The 17,624-nt window shown below is 43.5% G+C and overlaps 1 protein-coding gene across 2 annotated transcripts in view; it reads right to left on the bottom strand.

Moving 5' to 3' along the window:
- Window positions 1-653: 653 nt before the first annotated feature.
- Window positions 654-17,624, bottom strand: part of LOC138964325 (pleckstrin-like) — a 34,892-nt gene continuing 17,921 nt past the window's right edge. The window contains exons 6-10 of one of the 2 annotated variants that reach the window (XM_070336241.1): window positions 9,104-9,273; window positions 8,084-8,248; window positions 5,913-6,002; window positions 5,323-5,404; window positions 654-4,558 (exon numbers count right to left, since the gene is read on the bottom strand). In XM_070336241.1, the coding sequence (XP_070192342.1) occupies window positions 4,395-4,558; window positions 5,323-5,404; window positions 5,913-6,002; window positions 8,084-8,248; window positions 9,104-9,273 (671 nt within the window). In that variant the 3' untranslated portion in view covers window positions 654-4,394. The remainder of the gene's footprint in view (window positions 4,559-5,322; window positions 5,405-5,912; window positions 6,003-8,083; window positions 8,249-9,103; window positions 9,274-17,624) is intronic. The other variant, XM_070336242.1, reaches the window with a different exon arrangement.

Below are 17,624 nucleotides of genomic sequence, written 5' to 3'. Positions count from 1 at the left end.
ATGCCACCAAAGGTTAACCGTCAGTATCCTCGGCTTTTACAGTGCCTGGATCGTGTTACAGTGGCCCCCTCCCCACCCCCTTTTTAAAGGGATAACATCTGAGAGAGAAATATGGCTCTCAGACCATCACTTTCACACGTATACATGTACTGTAAGATTCTACGTCAAAATAGGCACACTCGGCAAGGGCACGCTTCGTTCGGATTGGGTTACTTCCCTTGATGCAAGATTGCGTTTGTCTACATGGTGCTGGTACCAAAGGGATACACTCTTTGCTGGTACTACAAATGTAGGACCACCGCGTTATAAAAGGTGCTATCCTCTTATCTGGACTAGTTTTATTTCCAGCTCTGGGGAGAAGCAGCGTCTACTCACTTGTGATTTCATTAAATACCGTATGCATGTACTTGTGGTGCACTTTTTTTGTTGTTTTGCAAAATGGGCAGTGCTTTTAAATTTCTATGCTAGACAACCACTTATATTTGGATAACTTATACGCTACTTGCGAAATTAGTGATTCTTTCCATCCCCAAAAGCCTTGAGCCCTATAAAAAGATATACTGACATTAACCTTCTTAGAGAATGGGTGCATGTGCTTGTATGTAAACCAGCAATCTCTCTTTCCATCCTTCCCGCTTTCAACTCTTGCCACAAATCACTCGCCTATTATTTTTATTACAATGTGAAGTGTTTGACTGCATGTGCAAGACAATAGAACCAATTAACCGTGAGTGAAGTGTCATCATGTACTATTGTTTTCTGACCACAAAAAAAAGGGGGTGAGGCTTATGAGGAAAAAAAATTAAAATCAAGTTGAACAAGGAGTCTTATAAACTTTGAACAACACATTCACATTGTATGCATTTGTTACAACCACAAAATAAATAAAAGAAAATTACAAACAACGTCAAAGGCACAATTAAAGAGACAATGGGGTAAATTTGTGAAAATTACTGTAAATATCATTGGTAGTGGTAAATACTTATTACAAAATAGTATTCCCAGAAACAACACCAGAAAATTTTCACAATCACTTACAGACAATGTCTGATATTAAATAAATCTGAAACAAGAAAAGATTGAAATATATTTTTATATCACTGAGTGAAAATGGTTGACAAAGTGTTACCAGTAAAAGAGAACAGTTTTGGAACATTATGTCGCTTTCACAAACTTCTTTCATCTGGCCACAACGCTTTCTTTGAATTAGGCACAAATACATCACATATGTATGAATAAACAAGGCAATCTCACTGAATCTGCTGCCAAGACTTAGATGAGCATTCGACATGCACATACCTTAATTAGCAATATCAAAATACAAAGATAGCGTGTTAAAGATTAAGGAAAATACTCAAATAGGACAAGACATGGTAAAAAGTTCAAATGTGGCTATTGACAGTGAACGGTTGTTCATTGAATGTCAATGCTATTCAACACAGGTTGCTCTACAAACGTCAGTAATATTCAACAACAACAAAACAACATACAGACTACTCTCTCTACACTTGAGACCATCAAATATATCAACAATAAAAGGGTAAATATTCTATACAGTGCCAGCCAGACATTAGAGTAGACACATAATTGTTAAGAAAAACATCAAAAACAACAGTACATGTTCATTTAACAAAAATGGCCTTTGCATAAAGTTACTCTGCTGGAATGAAAAGTGAAGAAGACAATTTTAAAAACAAGTCCATGTGCAAAGTGTATTACAAACACAAAATAAGCGTGGGCTCTTCAATGGTGCATATATTTTGAAATACAGCTGAAACACAGATTCTAATACCACTACCACTAAATGGACTGACTAGTTTTGTTGCAATTTAAAAGATTTAAAGTATTTACAAAATAAAATGTGAATGAAGAAAAAAGAGAAATCATAATACAACAGCAGAATAAATACAGATTTGACAACTTCATGTTATCTCACCGACACTCCCCAAAACAATGGCAAGTACAAATGCATCTTGAACATCACACGTAAAAAAGCACTGCAATGCATTTTTAATGATTCAAACCAGGATCAATATTCAACCTCAATGTACTGTGCTTCAAAAGCTGTACAGTGGTACCTGTGATGCAAGGCCCCTGTCACAAGAGAACACCTCTCATTAAAGGATATTTTGTTGTCCCTTTGTACATTATCTTGATCAAATTAATATACCTCTTTTTTTTCAAAATATACCTGTCATGACAGGTCACCTCCAATGTAGGGGCACCTTTAGCTGCATGGTCATCGCAGGTACCACAGTAATTCATACAGACGGCTGATTACAAATTCACAATCACTACTATCAGCTCGAAGAACAGTTCTTGGTTTAAAGACGCCTAATTCATGAGAAAAAACCACCATGTTGTAAATCTCCATAGATCTCTCTATGCGGCTTGTACATGGGTAAGAACAAGCTTTCGCTTGGACACGCGACTACCAAAAACTTACAGTCTGGTTGTTTTGTGGTTTTCTGTACAGTGGAATTATTTGTTGTCATTGAATTGATTTTGCAACTGCCACCTAATGTCATTCGGTGAAAATAGTTATTACTAATGACGTAGTAATAATTATCATGAATTATTAATAATTTAGCAAAGAAAAATCCTACTCTGCAATTTACGAAGCAGCCCTGAAGCCTGTGTTAGTTTTTAGTAATAATTGAGCTATAATGCCCCACTGCAACAAGGAAGCAGCCAACTGTAAATCTGGTACGACACAGCAAGCCATGTAGTATTCTCTACATGTATATATATATTTGATGAAAAATTTTAAACAAAAACAAAGCACCATTTTTCTTGGAAAGCTGTATCTTGACAGATTACATAAACAATGAATAATCTCACAAGGTTAATTTTATACATTTTAAATGGAAAGAGGAAAGTTAGCTGCATCTGATTTTGAACAGAAAGGCAAGAAACAATAGCTGAGATTGAAAGAGTGTATGTGAACCAACCAACAAACAATTACATGTGAAATGTAACGAAACTAATGTGAATTTTACAGAACTATTTTGCCGTCATCTACAAAGGAATTTTAGGACAGAAATTAACTCTGCAGAAAAATAGTCCAACATCTGTCGTTTGCATTCATATTCCTCTTGCATTAGGTTTGCTATCAAATTGGAAAACAGGAAGACAACTGCTTGTGTGCGGAAGACTCAATCTGCACCTTCAAATTCAATGAGACAGTAAAAAGGTTGGAAAAAATTAATACCACAGAACCTCTCCCTTCTCCTGTCCTGGCAATTGCATTCAATTCTTGCAAGTCATTGTTTTCAATAAAACAACAATCTATTACCAAGAGTGTGGAAGTCCAAATGAAAAATGTTTTGCATTTTAAAAAACATCAGAAAAGATAAACCACGGCTGTTGCAAACAGTACCTACTATTCCGACTTGGTCGTGTGACAGACGTTTTCTTCCACACGAGATTACGTTGATTGTCTAACGAAGCCGTCAGGCTGAGTTAGACATCAGCTAATCGAGTGTGGAAGAAAACTCTGTCACACGACCAAGTCGGAATAGCATTTATGTCTCACAGCTTCAACAGAGGAGAGAACAAACACGTTTTGTGTACTCAAGCTTGGACAAACCTAAACACAGGAGCAGCCATTGTGGAGAGATCTACTTTTTTGACGGAAGTGACCGAACAACTGTGAATGACGTCTCGGTGTATGTGAATGACGTCACAGTCATCGTCACAGTCTGTATCTTTTGAAGCATCGCATTCTTCATGACGTCTTTCTGTGTCTGCATCCGCGAAATGTTTGTTAATTCCGGATCTTTGTCATCTATGTTCAGAACTCTGTCCTTATAGTTTCAGACTAACAGGCCTCCTGAGCTAGCCACTTTCCAAGGGCAGCTAAATTCGCGTATGGAAACAGTACTGTCGTCTGGGATGCCATTTTCAGTATTCTGAGCATTGAAGAATGTGTAAAGAGAAGAAACGATAATAGCAGGAGAAATAAAAGTCGTGTGTTAATTTTTTGGCTTTTGGAGGGACGATTTTGAGTTTGAATCCGTTCTTGTCATGCTCCTAAAGCGTGTAACATACAATCTTGCACATGTTTGCTTTAGTAGTGGCAAAGAAGGAAAGCGTGTGACATTATCTGCTCTATAATTGCAGGGCTCTAACACTTCATTGGAACGGAACTCATAACAAATAACGTCTGCTCAACTTATGAGCCTATAACCCCTTGGAAACAGCTAGAGCTCAAAAGAAACAAAACATTCTCTACCAAAACGCAGAAGCAGTGACATAATAATACAATTTACAAAAAACAAAAAACATTGTTCATTTGTTCAGCCTCGTAAGAGTTTAACAACCTAATTGACCCCACAGTCAGTAATCTTGTAGTTGCCAAACAGACGAGTCACAGTAAATTCCTGCTCTTCAATTCAAGTTGTACTGACTGAAGCGCCGGACTCTTCTTTCTGCTGAAGCAGAGAAAGCCACTCTAACTTTTCCTGTTCGTCTTTCATTTGCAAGGTCATTGTTTTGCCCTTGGGGGTACGAACACATAGACGATAGCTGGGAGACTTGGAGGATGCTCCTGCACTACCTGTACAAAATAAAGATGAACAAGTTGCGTAAAGCAATATCAAAACATTTAGTCAATCTGTCAGTCTGAAAATAGAAGATCAGCACTGCATGAAAACCTGTTATCTCCGAGACTACATGTACTGTAGTAATTTGGCTTGGCCTTATTTGCATGAACCAATTTTCTTTAATTCTGAACACATTTTTAGAGTAAACATGACATACATATTATATTTTGGGATTCTGGAAATGAAAGGGAGAGCAATCGTAATAATTTGTGATTCGATGTAAACTTAAATTCAGTTAGAAGTGTTTGCACACACACAAACGAACTCACATGTGCATACATTCATTCATACACACACACACACACACACACACACACACACACACACACACACACACAATGTACTGTCGCCTAACTCTGCAAGCTTGCTGTACCTTTACTAGACATATTCAAGGCTTCTCTTACAACACACACACACACACACACACACACACACACACACACACACACACACACACACACACACACACACACACACACACAGTAAATGTACTAGCTGTCACCAAACTTTGCAACCTTTCTGTACTTTTACTAGACATTTTCACGGCTTCTGTTACAACACACACATACACACACACACACACACACACACACACACACACACACACACACACACACACACACACACACACACACACACACACACACACACACACACACACACACACACACACAGTGAATGTACTAAGCTGCCGCCAAACTTTGCAACCTTGCTGTACCTTTACTAGACATCTTCACGGCTTCTGTTACAATCGTGCCCTCCAGCGGCACCATCTTGGACGGATATTTATCATCAGCATTCTGCAAAAGACAATAAGGACCAAAAATATGAGTTGACCCTGATACTAAAAATACTGTTTAACTACTCTCACAAATGCATTGTGTTAAAAAAAAAAAGCATTTCACATAGCTCATTCTTCAGAAAACATCAGCATGAAAACGTATGAAAAGAAAACAGATTAGAATTATCCTCAAGGCGTTTCTTCAACTAAACTCATGCAGAAGTGAGGAATGAACAGGTTTGAAATGGATACACAAAATAACAACAAAACTCAACTTTAACCACAAGAAATTGAGAGATCAAAGTCAGAGAGATTAAAATAAGCATTTGCCACTCAAATAAACAGCTGCACACAGACACGCCTACAGATACACGTACACAGCGTGCACTACTTATTCGTTATTGATGCATATCACACACACAGACACACACACAGACACGCACACACACAGTGTGCACTACATGCACACACACACACACACACACACACACACACACACACACACACACACACTGTGCAGTACTCACTGATGCATAGGAAGCTCTGAAGTACTGCAATGATTTTGGAGTCTCATGCAGCTTTACTTTCACAACCCGCCAGCCCTTCCGCAATACTTTCTGTGTACAGAAATCAAAAACAAATTCATTCATCAACGATTACCAGGGAAACCGGGGCTTAACCCCCTTTCAAGATCTGAAAAACCTGATCTGAAAAAGGAGGAAGCCTTAATTAATACAGTCGAACCTGTCCATAATGATCATTTAAACGACCAACCAAAAGTGGTCCTTATGTAGACAGGTGGTAGTTATAGAAATGTGAATTATCTAGGAAAAAACCTCATCGTGAATCCTTTTGGGTGGTTGTCCTGAACAGGTGGTCGTTATCAAGATGTGCATGGTCACCAGGGCAGATCATCATGACTGCATGGGGGTAAATTTACAGAGGTTATGATCACAACAATCTCGGAAAACAGCGTCTTAAAAGGGGTGGGGGTAGGGGGTGAAAGGGTCTTACATTTGGGGGTTGCACGGTAGGCTATGCATTTTTCAAATGTTTGTGGATCAAGATCAATCACAAGAATGAAATTCAAAGAAAAGAATCAATGAGGCTTATATCGCGCATATTCCGTGGGTACAGTTCTAGGCGCTGTGCAGTGATGCCGTGTGTGATGACATTTTATACGGCCAGTAGATTGCAGCCATGTTGGCGCATATTTACCTTTCACGGCCTTATTCCAAGTCACACGGGTATGGTAGACAATTATTAATTGTGCCTAAGCAATTTTGCCAGGAAAGACCCTTTTGTCAATCGTGGGATCTTTAACGTGCACACCCAATGTAGTATACACGGGGGGTGGTTCGGACACCGAAGAGAGTCTGCACACAAAGTTGACTCTGTGAAATAAATTTCCGCCGAACCTGGGATCGAACTCGCGCTGACAGCGGCCAACTGAATACAAATCCAGCGCGCTACCAACTGAGCTATATCCCCGCCCAGTTACAGTTACGACATGACCTGTTGCAGTACACTGAATCCTTCATTATAATGTTCAACTTTGTAAAGAAAATAAATACTCAAGCATCACATAAATAGAAAATCAAATTAAGGACTGATGTGTCTCCTCCTTCATTTGTACTCCAGCTTAAAAAAGAAATCTATACCATGTTCGGAATTGACATGACTTTCTTTCTTTCTTTATTTGGTGTTTAACGTCGTTTTCAACCACGAAGGTTATATCGCGATGGGGGAAGGGGGAAGATGTGACTTGTCAATTGTTTCTTGTTCACAAAAGCACTAATCAAAAATTTGCTCCAGGGGCTTGCAACGTAGTACTTCTTCTTCTTCAGCGTTCCAGAATTGTCTGGTGACGTGTGAGCTCGTTTGCCCATTTGGGTTCCCCACACTATACTCTGAGAGCATAGTCAGCTTCACTCCGCTTTCGTTGAGTAGGCATGCTGGGTATTTTCGTGTTTCCATAACCCATCGAACTCTGACATGGATTACAGAATCTTTCCCGTGCGCACTTGGTCTTGTGCTTGCGTGTACACACGAAGGGGGTTAAGTCACTAGCAGGTCTGCACATAAGTTGACCTGGGAGATCGGAAAAATCTCCACTCTTAACCCACCAGGCGGCAGCGACCGGGATTCGAACTCACGACCTCCCGATTAGAAGGCCGACGTCTTACCACCACGCCACTGCGCCCGTCACAACGTAGTACAATGTATTACCTTACTGGGAGAATGCTGCTTGACTAAAATCTTTACAAAAATTGACTATATTCTATACAAGAAACACTTAACAAGGGTAAAAGGAGAAACAGAATCCGTTAGTCGCCTCTTACGACATGCTGGGGAGCATCGGGTAAATTCTTTCTCGTCCCAACTAATATGGGACTCCCCTAACCCGCAGGGGGTATTGACATGACTAAAAAAACTGCAATTAGTCACACCAGAAATAAAGCAGTAAAAATAAAAAGTTACCAAAATTTTTTATAACTTTAGTTGGGGCCAAATCTTACAGCCTGTAATTTCTTGGCTGGCAAAACATAAACATTAGACAAATTGAGTTCTCAGCAAACGTTCACAGACTGTTACAGTGGAACCCCCCTTTTAAGACCTCCAAAAATCTAAGAAAATCAGGTCTTAAAAAGGAGGGAGTCTTAAACTGAGGGGTCTTAAAAGGGGGGTTCCACTGTACCTTCTTAGCCAGAAACGACTGTTTCAGAAGGCGTCCTTTCTTGGGTTTGGTGTCATCGGCAGCATCATCGTCATCCTCATCAGAGGAGCTGGAGTCGCTGTCCGTGCTGTCGTAGAAGCTGTTTCGCGTGGCGCCAAGGTTGACAGAGGTCTGAAACAACACAGTCTGTGACCCAAACACTGTCAATATCAGCAAAGCGATACCAGTGGCATTGCATGCTGTACATCATCACATATTCTCGTAATCTGATTGATTGATGTCAAACAATGATTGTGGCATTTTCGTAAAACAAAAACTAAACACAAAAGGATAACAAAAGTAGGTGGTAGGTTCACTACAAGCTGTAAATTTTAACTTCTCACACACAAACTAAAAAGGTTGATGAAATTGTCTGCATAGCTATGCATATCCCCATCAATTTCAAGGACTTACGGTATTCAGTATAGTCAAACCTGCCCTGGTGACCACTTCGCAATAATGACCACTTACCCATTACGACCATCTCAGAGGATCCCCGACAAGGAATTGTTTCTGTATAATTCACCTTTTCCCCAGTGACCATCTGGCTAAAACAATCACTCTTGGTCAGTCCCTTGGCTGGTTGTTATAGACAGACTTGACTGTACATTCATAATGACCTCATCTCTAACTGATCTTGCATTGCCATGACTTTCTTTTCTTTCTTTATTTGGTGTTTAACGTCGTTTTTAACCGTTCAAGGTTATATCGCGACGGGTAAAGGGGGGGGATGGGATAGAGCCACTTGTTAATTGTTTCTTGTTCACAAAAGCAGTAATCAAAAAATCGCTCCAGGGGCTTGCAACGTCAAAACTGCAACATTCCTTCTCAATTGAGCTTGGGCCTCATACATCGCAAGTACCACTGTATATGAATCACACACAAGGAAGGAATCCAAGGTTTCCTGTCCGACACCCCAAAAAGAACCACAATCGTGACAAACCATAAAAAAAATTACAGTAAAGGAAAAAAAATCCCAAAAAATCCCAACAATGTTCTTACAAATCTGTAGAGTTTGTCAGCGTCAGAGAACTTTGGGCTGACAGCGCTGCCGTCTTTGAGACACACTTGTTGCAGGTGACCCAGTTTTAGCAAGGTCTGAGCCATGGCGCTTCCATTTTCCCGGTTCCGCACCAGTGACCACCGCAGGAGCCAGTCCACAATCTCGCTGCCTGAGAAGAGAGGAGACAAGTGGTAAAGTCAGTGTTCAAGATTATATGTGAGTATAGTGGAACCCCCTTTTAAGACCCTGTTTTCTCAGACTTTTTGTTCATAACCTATTTAAATTTACCCCCATTTTAAGACCCCCTCCTTTTTCAGACCTGATTTTTCTCAGATTTTTGGAAGCCTTAAAGGGGGGTTCCACTGTAATATTCTTGAATTCTTCTGCGTTGCAAGAAAGTTACTTCAGGGTCATCTTTAGGTGAGAATATAAAGGCAACACTGTTTGTTTTTGGGTTGTTTTATTAACCCTGCCTTATGTCTTCGAAGTTGTGTGTGCTTGCATTCTGTGTGTTTCCAACTCCTTGGGCTTTTGCTGGAAACTCATGATCTTAAACATGCGGTTTTGTCTTCAAGAGCGTCTGCACAAACGCAAGGTCTCTGGGAAAACAAAAAAGTACTCTGCCATGCCGTACATGGGTCTCAAACCCATGCTGATGAGTGACAATATCGTAACAAAGCCAGTACTGACTAAGCCATGGACCTACCCGCAGAACATGTTCAAACTTATCAAAAGTTTACAACAAGAAGGGCAAAGCCCATACGACTCACATGCTTGACCTTGACATGGTCAAATAACTAAACCTAGCAATGACATCATACACTAAGAACTGCTTTACACATTTTTCCTACCAAAATACATGTGACCTTGACCCAAGGTCAAGGTCATCCAAGGTCATGCAACACAAAGCTGTTAATTCAAGACATAGGAAGTACAATGGTGCTTATTGGCTCTTTCTACCATGAGATATGGTCACTTTTAGTGGTTCACTACCTTATTTTGGTCACATTTCATAAGGGTCAAAGTGACCTTGACCTTGATCATATGTGACCAAATGTGTCTCATGATGAAAGCATAACATGTGCCCCACATAATTTTTAAGTTTGAAACAGTTATCTTCCATAGTTCAGGGTCAAGGTCACTTCAAAATATGTATACAATCCAACTTTGAAGAGCTCCTGTGACCTTGACCTTGAAGCAAGGTAAACCAAACTGGTATCAAAAGATGGGGCTTACTTTGCCCTATATATCATATATAGGTGAGGTATTGAATCTCAAAAACTTCAGAGAAAATGGGAAAAATGTAAAAAATAGCTGTTTTTTAGGCAACATTTATGGCCCCTGCGACCTTGAAGCAAGGTCAAGATGCTATGTATGTTTTTTGGGGCCTTGTCATAATACACCATCTTGCCAAATTTGGTACTGATAGACTGAATAGTGTCCAAGAAATATCCAACGTTAAAGTTTTCCGGACGGACGACTCGGGTGAGTACATAGACTCACTTTTGCTTCGCATGTGAGTCAACAAGCATACCAAAGTAATGTAGATTTTAAAGAAGAGTGTGTAATCTCACATGTGGATACACACACACACTTTTTCTACCTCTCTTTGACACACACACACACACACACACACACACACACACACACACACACACACACACACACACACACACACACACACACACAAAGGGGCAAATCTTTTCAAACATCCACAGTGACACACTTGAACATTTATAATACCTTATTATTTCTTTGCTTATTCATAAAGTAACACTAACAATAACAATAACAATAACAACACTTTATTGTCCATTAAAATGTTACATAAAAATGGAAAATTTTCTTCGGCACACCCTGCCTGCCTGTAAACGATTTTATTACCAATTCAGTGCCCCATATGGCTTTTTGACCAATCAGGACGGATTCTAGGTGACCCTCTAAATGTTATAACGTTCAGGCAGGGACCCTTTTTATATTTAGTCAAGTTTTGACTAAATATTTTAACATCGAGGGGGAATCGTGTGTGTGTGTGTGTGTGTGTGTGTAGAGCGATTCAGACTAAACTACTGGACCGATCTTTATGAAATGTGACATGACAGTTCCTGGATATGAAATCCCCATACGTTTTTTTCATTTTTTTGATAAATGTCTTTGATGACGTCATATCCGGCTTTTCGTGAAAGTTGAGGCGGCACTGTCACGCCCTCATTTTTCAACCAAATTGGTTGAAATTTTGGTCAAGTAATCTTCGACAAAGCCCGGACTTCGGTATTGCATTTCAGCGTGGTGGCTTAAAAATTAATTAATGACTTTGGTCATTAAAAATCTGAAAATTGTAAAAAAAAATAAAAATTTATAAAACGATCCAAATTTACGTTTATCTTATTCTCCATCATTTGCTGATTCCAAAAACATATAAATATGTTATATTCGGATTAAAAACAAGCTCTGAAAATTAAATATATAAAAATTATTATCAAAATTAAATTTTTGAAATCAATTTAAAAACACTTTCATCTTATTCCTTGTCGGTTCCTGATTCCAAAAACATATACATATGATATGTTTAGATTAAAAACACGCTCAGAAAGTTAAAACAAAGAGAGGTACAGAAAAGCGTGCTATCCTTCTTAGCGCAACTACTACCCCGCTCTTCTTGTCAATTTCACTGCCTTTGCCATGAGCGGTGGACTGACGATGCTACGAGTATACGGTCTTGCTGAAAAATGGCATTGCGTTCAGTTTCATTCTGTGAGTTCGACAGCTACTTGACTAAATATTGTATTTTCGCCTTACGCGACTTGTTTTTTTATATCAAGCTAAAAATTAACAAGACAAAGTAAAAATTTAAATCAACAATATCAGCGTGATTTATTCTAAAGAATGACACTTCAAATGCTGTCAGATAATACTCTCTTTATCCAAAAAATACCGAAAAGCAAGTTTTGTCGGTGGGTGCTTTACGGAACAGCGAGGTACCGCCCATCCTCTGAGTGTGCAATGCGGACCCGCTCACTTGAAATCTAAATTATCTAAGTTAGGAAAAATCAAGTGAAATTGCGTCACTCGCTTTACGTCAAATTACAAATTTTAATAATAAATTTTAATTTGATTATATACTTACCCAACTCACATAAATGCAATTTACTTCAGTCTAGTGCTAGGACGCTGAATCGTCACCTTGGTAACAAGGGGAGGTAACCCTAAAAAAAGAGCGACCTTGACCCTTTAATATAACGAAGTCTCGCGTGACTTCCTGACCTTGCCGCCATCTTTGAATCATACAATCGAAAGCGAACAGAAAAACCCCTCTTTTTTTAGGAAACCACAACACCCTCAAAAGCGGGGCAGGTGGGAGGGTATTCACTATGTGAGTTGGGTAAGTATATAATCAAATTAAAATTTATTATTAAAATTTGTAATTAAATTACATTCTTATCCCAACTCACATAAATGCAGATTGCTAATAAAGGTGGAGGGAAAAAAATTTCCACTTACCTCAACAAGAAGGTAAGACTTGTCCAGCGACGACAACGGCTGGTAGGGAGCTACTGCCATCCTGTCGGGCGCTGGCCACATCACGCAGGTAGAAATTGATGAAAACATCCTGCGATCTCCAGTAGGCTGCGTCTAAGACTTCAGCCAGTCTGCCTGAGCGGAGGACCGCAAGCGAAGTAGCCCAAGCCCTGGCCTCATGCGTTCTTGACGACGTCATAGGGAGGACAGAACGAACGTCCCCATCCTGTCTGTGCCACCATGCATACGCCTGTTTGATCAGCGTAGCGACCCATCTCGCCAAGGTGACCCTCGCCACGTCCTTACTCCTAACAGCGTTAATGGAGATAAAGAGCAACTTCTGATCTTTAGACCTAATAGGAGTGGTGCGCGATAAATAGCTGGAAAGAGCCCGAACAGGACAGTTAGCCAGATCTGGGTCATTTGGAGCGAGAATCGTACTTAAAGGAGGAATTCGAATAACAGGGGATGCCAGACCAGGCTTTTGATTTTTGGCAAGGAATTCCGGCCTAAATCTCAAAACAACAGAGCCATCGGATTCAAAAGAAACATCTTTAGCTAGGCCCGACAAAGCGTGCACCTCGCTGCCTCTACGGGCAGAGGCTAACAAAACTAAAAACAAAGCCTTACGAGTCAAGTTCGCTAGGCTTGATGCAGATAAAGGCTCAAATTCTGAAGAAGCTAGGAACTTTAGAACCAAAAACAAATCCCAGGAGGGAAGGGGAGACTTTGACTTAGCAGAATCTATAGCCGCCCCTTTAAGAACGCTAGCAATGACTCCTCCCAAGTTAATGCTATGCCCTAGTTGCTTCAGGGTCGAGGAGATAGCTGACCGTCTAACTCTGAGAGAGGAGGGAGACAATCCTTGAGAAGCTAACCACGAGAGATGGTTCGCCACCTGCATAGAACGGGGCGACAAAGGATTAACACCGTTCTCTGTACACCACTTTGTCCAGGACGCCCAGTGCGAGGAATAAACTGAGCCTGTAGATTCCCTATGAGCCTTCTGGACAAGACTTAAAGTAGCGTCTGAGGCGCCGGAGCGACGCAGAGAGACCCGGACAGCTTCCAGGCGTGAAGCCGTAGAGATTGGGGGTTCTCGTGTGGAACTCCCGACCTTGGCTGCACCAGATCTCCCCTTTTCACGTCTAGAGGGAAGGGAGGGCCGTCTGCAAGACGAAGAAGATCGGGAAACCACTGTTGGCTGGGCCACCAAGGGGCCACCAACAGCAAGCAAGGCTTTTCCAAATCCGCCTTCCGAAGAACCTTGCTCAAAAGATGGAACGGGGGAAACGCGTATGCAATCAGCCCTGACCACTCTATCTCGAGAGCGTTCGTCTCCCACGCCTCCGGATCTGGAAAGGGGGAGACAAAGATGGGAAGCCTGCGGGAGAATCTGGTCGCAAACAGATCGACCATGGGCTTGCCGAACCTCAGCCACAGTCTTTGAAGGACCTGATGAGTCAGAGTCCACTCTGTGTGTAAGACGTGCGACGGGCGACTGAGGGAGTCCGCGAGAACGTTTAGACTGCCTGGGAAGTATTTCGCTGACAACAGAATGCAGTGCTGGCTGCACCAAACCAGAATCTGACAGGCCCTGGCAGAGAGGGTGAGAGACCGAGAGCCCCCCTGTCTGTTGACATATGCCGCCACGGTCCTGTTGTCCGTGCGAACCTGAACGTGTTTGTCCCTGACCAGAGACAGGAACGATTGGAGACCCAGGAAAACAGCCTCTAGTTCCAGAGCGTTGATGTGCCAGCTGCTCTGTGTCTCGTCCCACAGACCCGAGGCAGTGTGAACAGAAAGATGTGCACCCCAACCCTCCATGGACGCATCCGTGAACAGGGACTCGTCCGGAGGGGGAAGCGAGATCGGAACTCCCTGTGAAATCCAGGGGAGTAGCCACTGTCTCGTTGTGTGCAAGAACCAATTCTCGAGAGAGACCACTGCCTCCCAGCCCTGAATTGAAGGCTTCCACATTGAACTCAGGGCAGCCTGAAACGGCCTCTTGTGGACTCTGCCTAAGGGCACGAGAGCCGCCATTGATTCCATCTGTCCCAGCAGAGAAGACAGGGATCGCACAGGCGCTCTCTTTTTCAAGGACAGAGAACGAATCAGACTCTGTAACTTGTCCACCCTTCTCTGTGAGGGACGGACCAGCCAATCCACTGTGTTGAACGTCATGCCCAAATAAGTAAACACCTGAGACGGTGTGAGCTCTGACTTCAGCAGATTGACCGAAAAACCCAGATCCATGGCTTGTTTTAGCACCAACTGAGTATGTGTCCCGCAAGACTCCAAGTTCTGATTGAGGATGAGCCAGTCGTCTAGATACGCGCGAAAGCGCACCCCCTTTTGTCTGACCAGGGCACAGAGCTGACGGACAACCATCGTAAAGATCCATGGGGCAAGAGACAAGCCGAAAGGAAGAGCTCTGAACTGGAACACTTTCTTGCCCCACCGAAATCTGAGCCATTTCCTGTCTGCAGGATGGATAAGAATGTGGAAATAGGCGTCTGTTAAGTCTATCGACGTTACCCAGTCGCCCGGCCTGAGAGCGTCTCGTACCGACGCTGCAGTCTCCATTCTGAACTTTACCACTCTTAGGTATTTGTTCAGAGTGGAAAGATCCAAAACTGGGCGCCAGGCGCCCGAGGCTTTTGGCACCACAAAAATTCTGCCGTAAAAGCCCGGAGAAGTGTGATCCCTCACCTCCTCGATCGCTTGCTTCTCTAGCAACGATAAAACCTCCCCCTGAATGGCCTCCTGAGCTCCCTGTTTCTTGGGAAACTGAAAAGAAGGAGGAGTCCTGGTTAACGGGGCCTTGCCGTCTAGCCAGAGAAGCCGGAACCCCGAACGCACAATGCTCACTATCCACTGGCTGTTTACTGTCTGTAACCAGCACAGCAGGGCCCTGGAGGGGCCGCCCGCCACCAAAGGGGTGGGGGCTGTGTGAGCGGTGGGTTCGGGGAGGCATCATTGGGGGGGGGGCTTGCGCCCCGACCCCCGCGAATTCCCGAAAGAAGGACCCTTCTTCTGGTAAGGGGCACTGCCACCCCTGCCCCTAGAAGAAGGACCCTGGCGCTGAGACTTACCCCTGTAAGACGAAGAAGCCTGAGGCTTGCTCGAACCCTGGCTCTTTTTCTGCTGAGAAAAACCATGGTGGGCGATTTGAGCTATAGCCATATCCCTAGCATCTTGTGTCTCTTTGCGGAGGGCATCCAAAGATGGTTGACCCAGCAACGCACCCTCGACAAAAGGCGCAGACTTGAGGGACTCAATCGTGACCTTGTCTTGGATACGAGAACCCGAGAGAAAAGCCGATCTCCTTGCATGGATGGAATGCGCATAAAGGCGAGCTGACAGATTCATCTGTTCGGCCGACACCTTTGCCAGAGAGGCTAACAGAATCATGACATCCTTCTCAACCGCGTCGTCACGAAACTTGAAAGGATCCAAGGACGACGTGATCGATCTCGACAGTGCTCTCTGCAGAGTCTCAGAAAGAGAAGATAACTCGAGCAAACGTCTGCCAGTCTCCTCCAAAGCCAGAAGAGAAGACTCCGTATACGGAACTACTCTATCCTTGCTGTATCCATCCTGCCGAAGGGCTGCAAGCTCCGGTGTAACCGGAAGAGTGGAACGAGGCAAGGCAAACGAGTCGATCAAATTGCCTGTGCTATGCGGTAACAGATACCTCTTAGTCACACCAGCAGGCAAAGCCGAGGTTAAACCCGCGGAAGCGAGATAAGGCTGTGCTGTGACAGGAGCCTGACCGTGCGCTGAAAGCAGCGGTACCGGCTGAAAAGCACCACCCTGCTGAGTAGTAGCTAGTAGCTTAGAAAGCTCAAACGCTACCAACGGGGATTCCCGAAAACGGAACTGCTGTTTCTCTTCCTTTGCAGAACGGAAATCCCCGAAAGCAGAAGGAGGTTGTGCAAACAAACCAACAGGTGTTGCAACACCCTCCTCAAAATACCGCGACGCCACTTCCGCTGCCAAAGCCATAGCTTGCGGAAGTTTAACCGGCATCCTGAAGTCAGAGTCTTCATCTTCCTGAACAGAAGCACCGAACTCCGACTCAAAGTCCCGCACATCCGTGCAACCAGGCAACACACTCCCGCCCTGACTAAAGTCAGGCGAAGCGTTGCCCGGAAGAGACGACACGCGAGGGATGCGATACCCACGCAGTGTGTCCCTATGGACTGCTCCCGCCCTGTCGGACGAGAGCGGGGAATGCTGCGCCGCCGCACCTACCGATCGCCATGCGGTGGTGACAACGGACGCAAGCCCCCTGTTCGGTGAGACCGAACGCGTACCTGGGCTCACCCCCTGTGCTATCCGCTCGAGCTTACGGAGCGGCATCACACTGGGGTGGCTTTCACTCACGGCGCGGCGTACCGGCGTGGCTACTCTCTCCAGAATACGATCTTCGCTTTGGCCGGAGAACCCGGTTACTAACGAAGAATAAATACCTTGATCGTCAACAGGCCGGCCACCCGACGAGGCCTGAAGACGCAGAAGAGAGAGATCGTCACCGCCATCAAAAGAAGCATGCACATCAGCAGAGGTGACTGTGGCCGACGGAGAAGCACGCACCCTCCCCAGGGAACGAGAATCACCAACACCAGGCGGAAAAGAACGAAGTTCAGCCTTCGTAGACGAGAGCTCCGCTGAGAGCGACGCAATTTGAGAGCTCAGTGAGCGCAAAATAACAGACACATCCTGCTTATCACTAACTGAACTAGAACCAGGGGCGGCTGACAATGATTCTGAGGACAAGTTGGGCATGGAAGGAGATTTAGGAAACTCAATAGCCACGTCAAACGAAGATTTAGACAAGGGGTCCGCGACATTAATCACGGCATGGCTAGTAGGAGCCTTCGCTTTACGAGAATGACTTTTAGCGGGAGAAGGCTCTGCTGCTGGCTTAGCGCTTTTCTTTTTGCCACTATCCGACATAGTGAGCGAAAAAAGGTAAACAAGTCTAAGCCTAGCAAA

Source organism: Littorina saxatilis, linkage group LG4 (assembly GCF_037325665.1).
Source record: "Littorina saxatilis isolate snail1 linkage group LG4, US_GU_Lsax_2.0, whole genome shotgun sequence".
Taxonomy (NCBI): domain Eukaryota; kingdom Metazoa; phylum Mollusca; class Gastropoda; order Littorinimorpha; family Littorinidae; genus Littorina; species Littorina saxatilis.
Note: the sequence above shows the minus strand (reverse complement) of the source record. Positions and strands in the feature narration are given on the sequence as shown.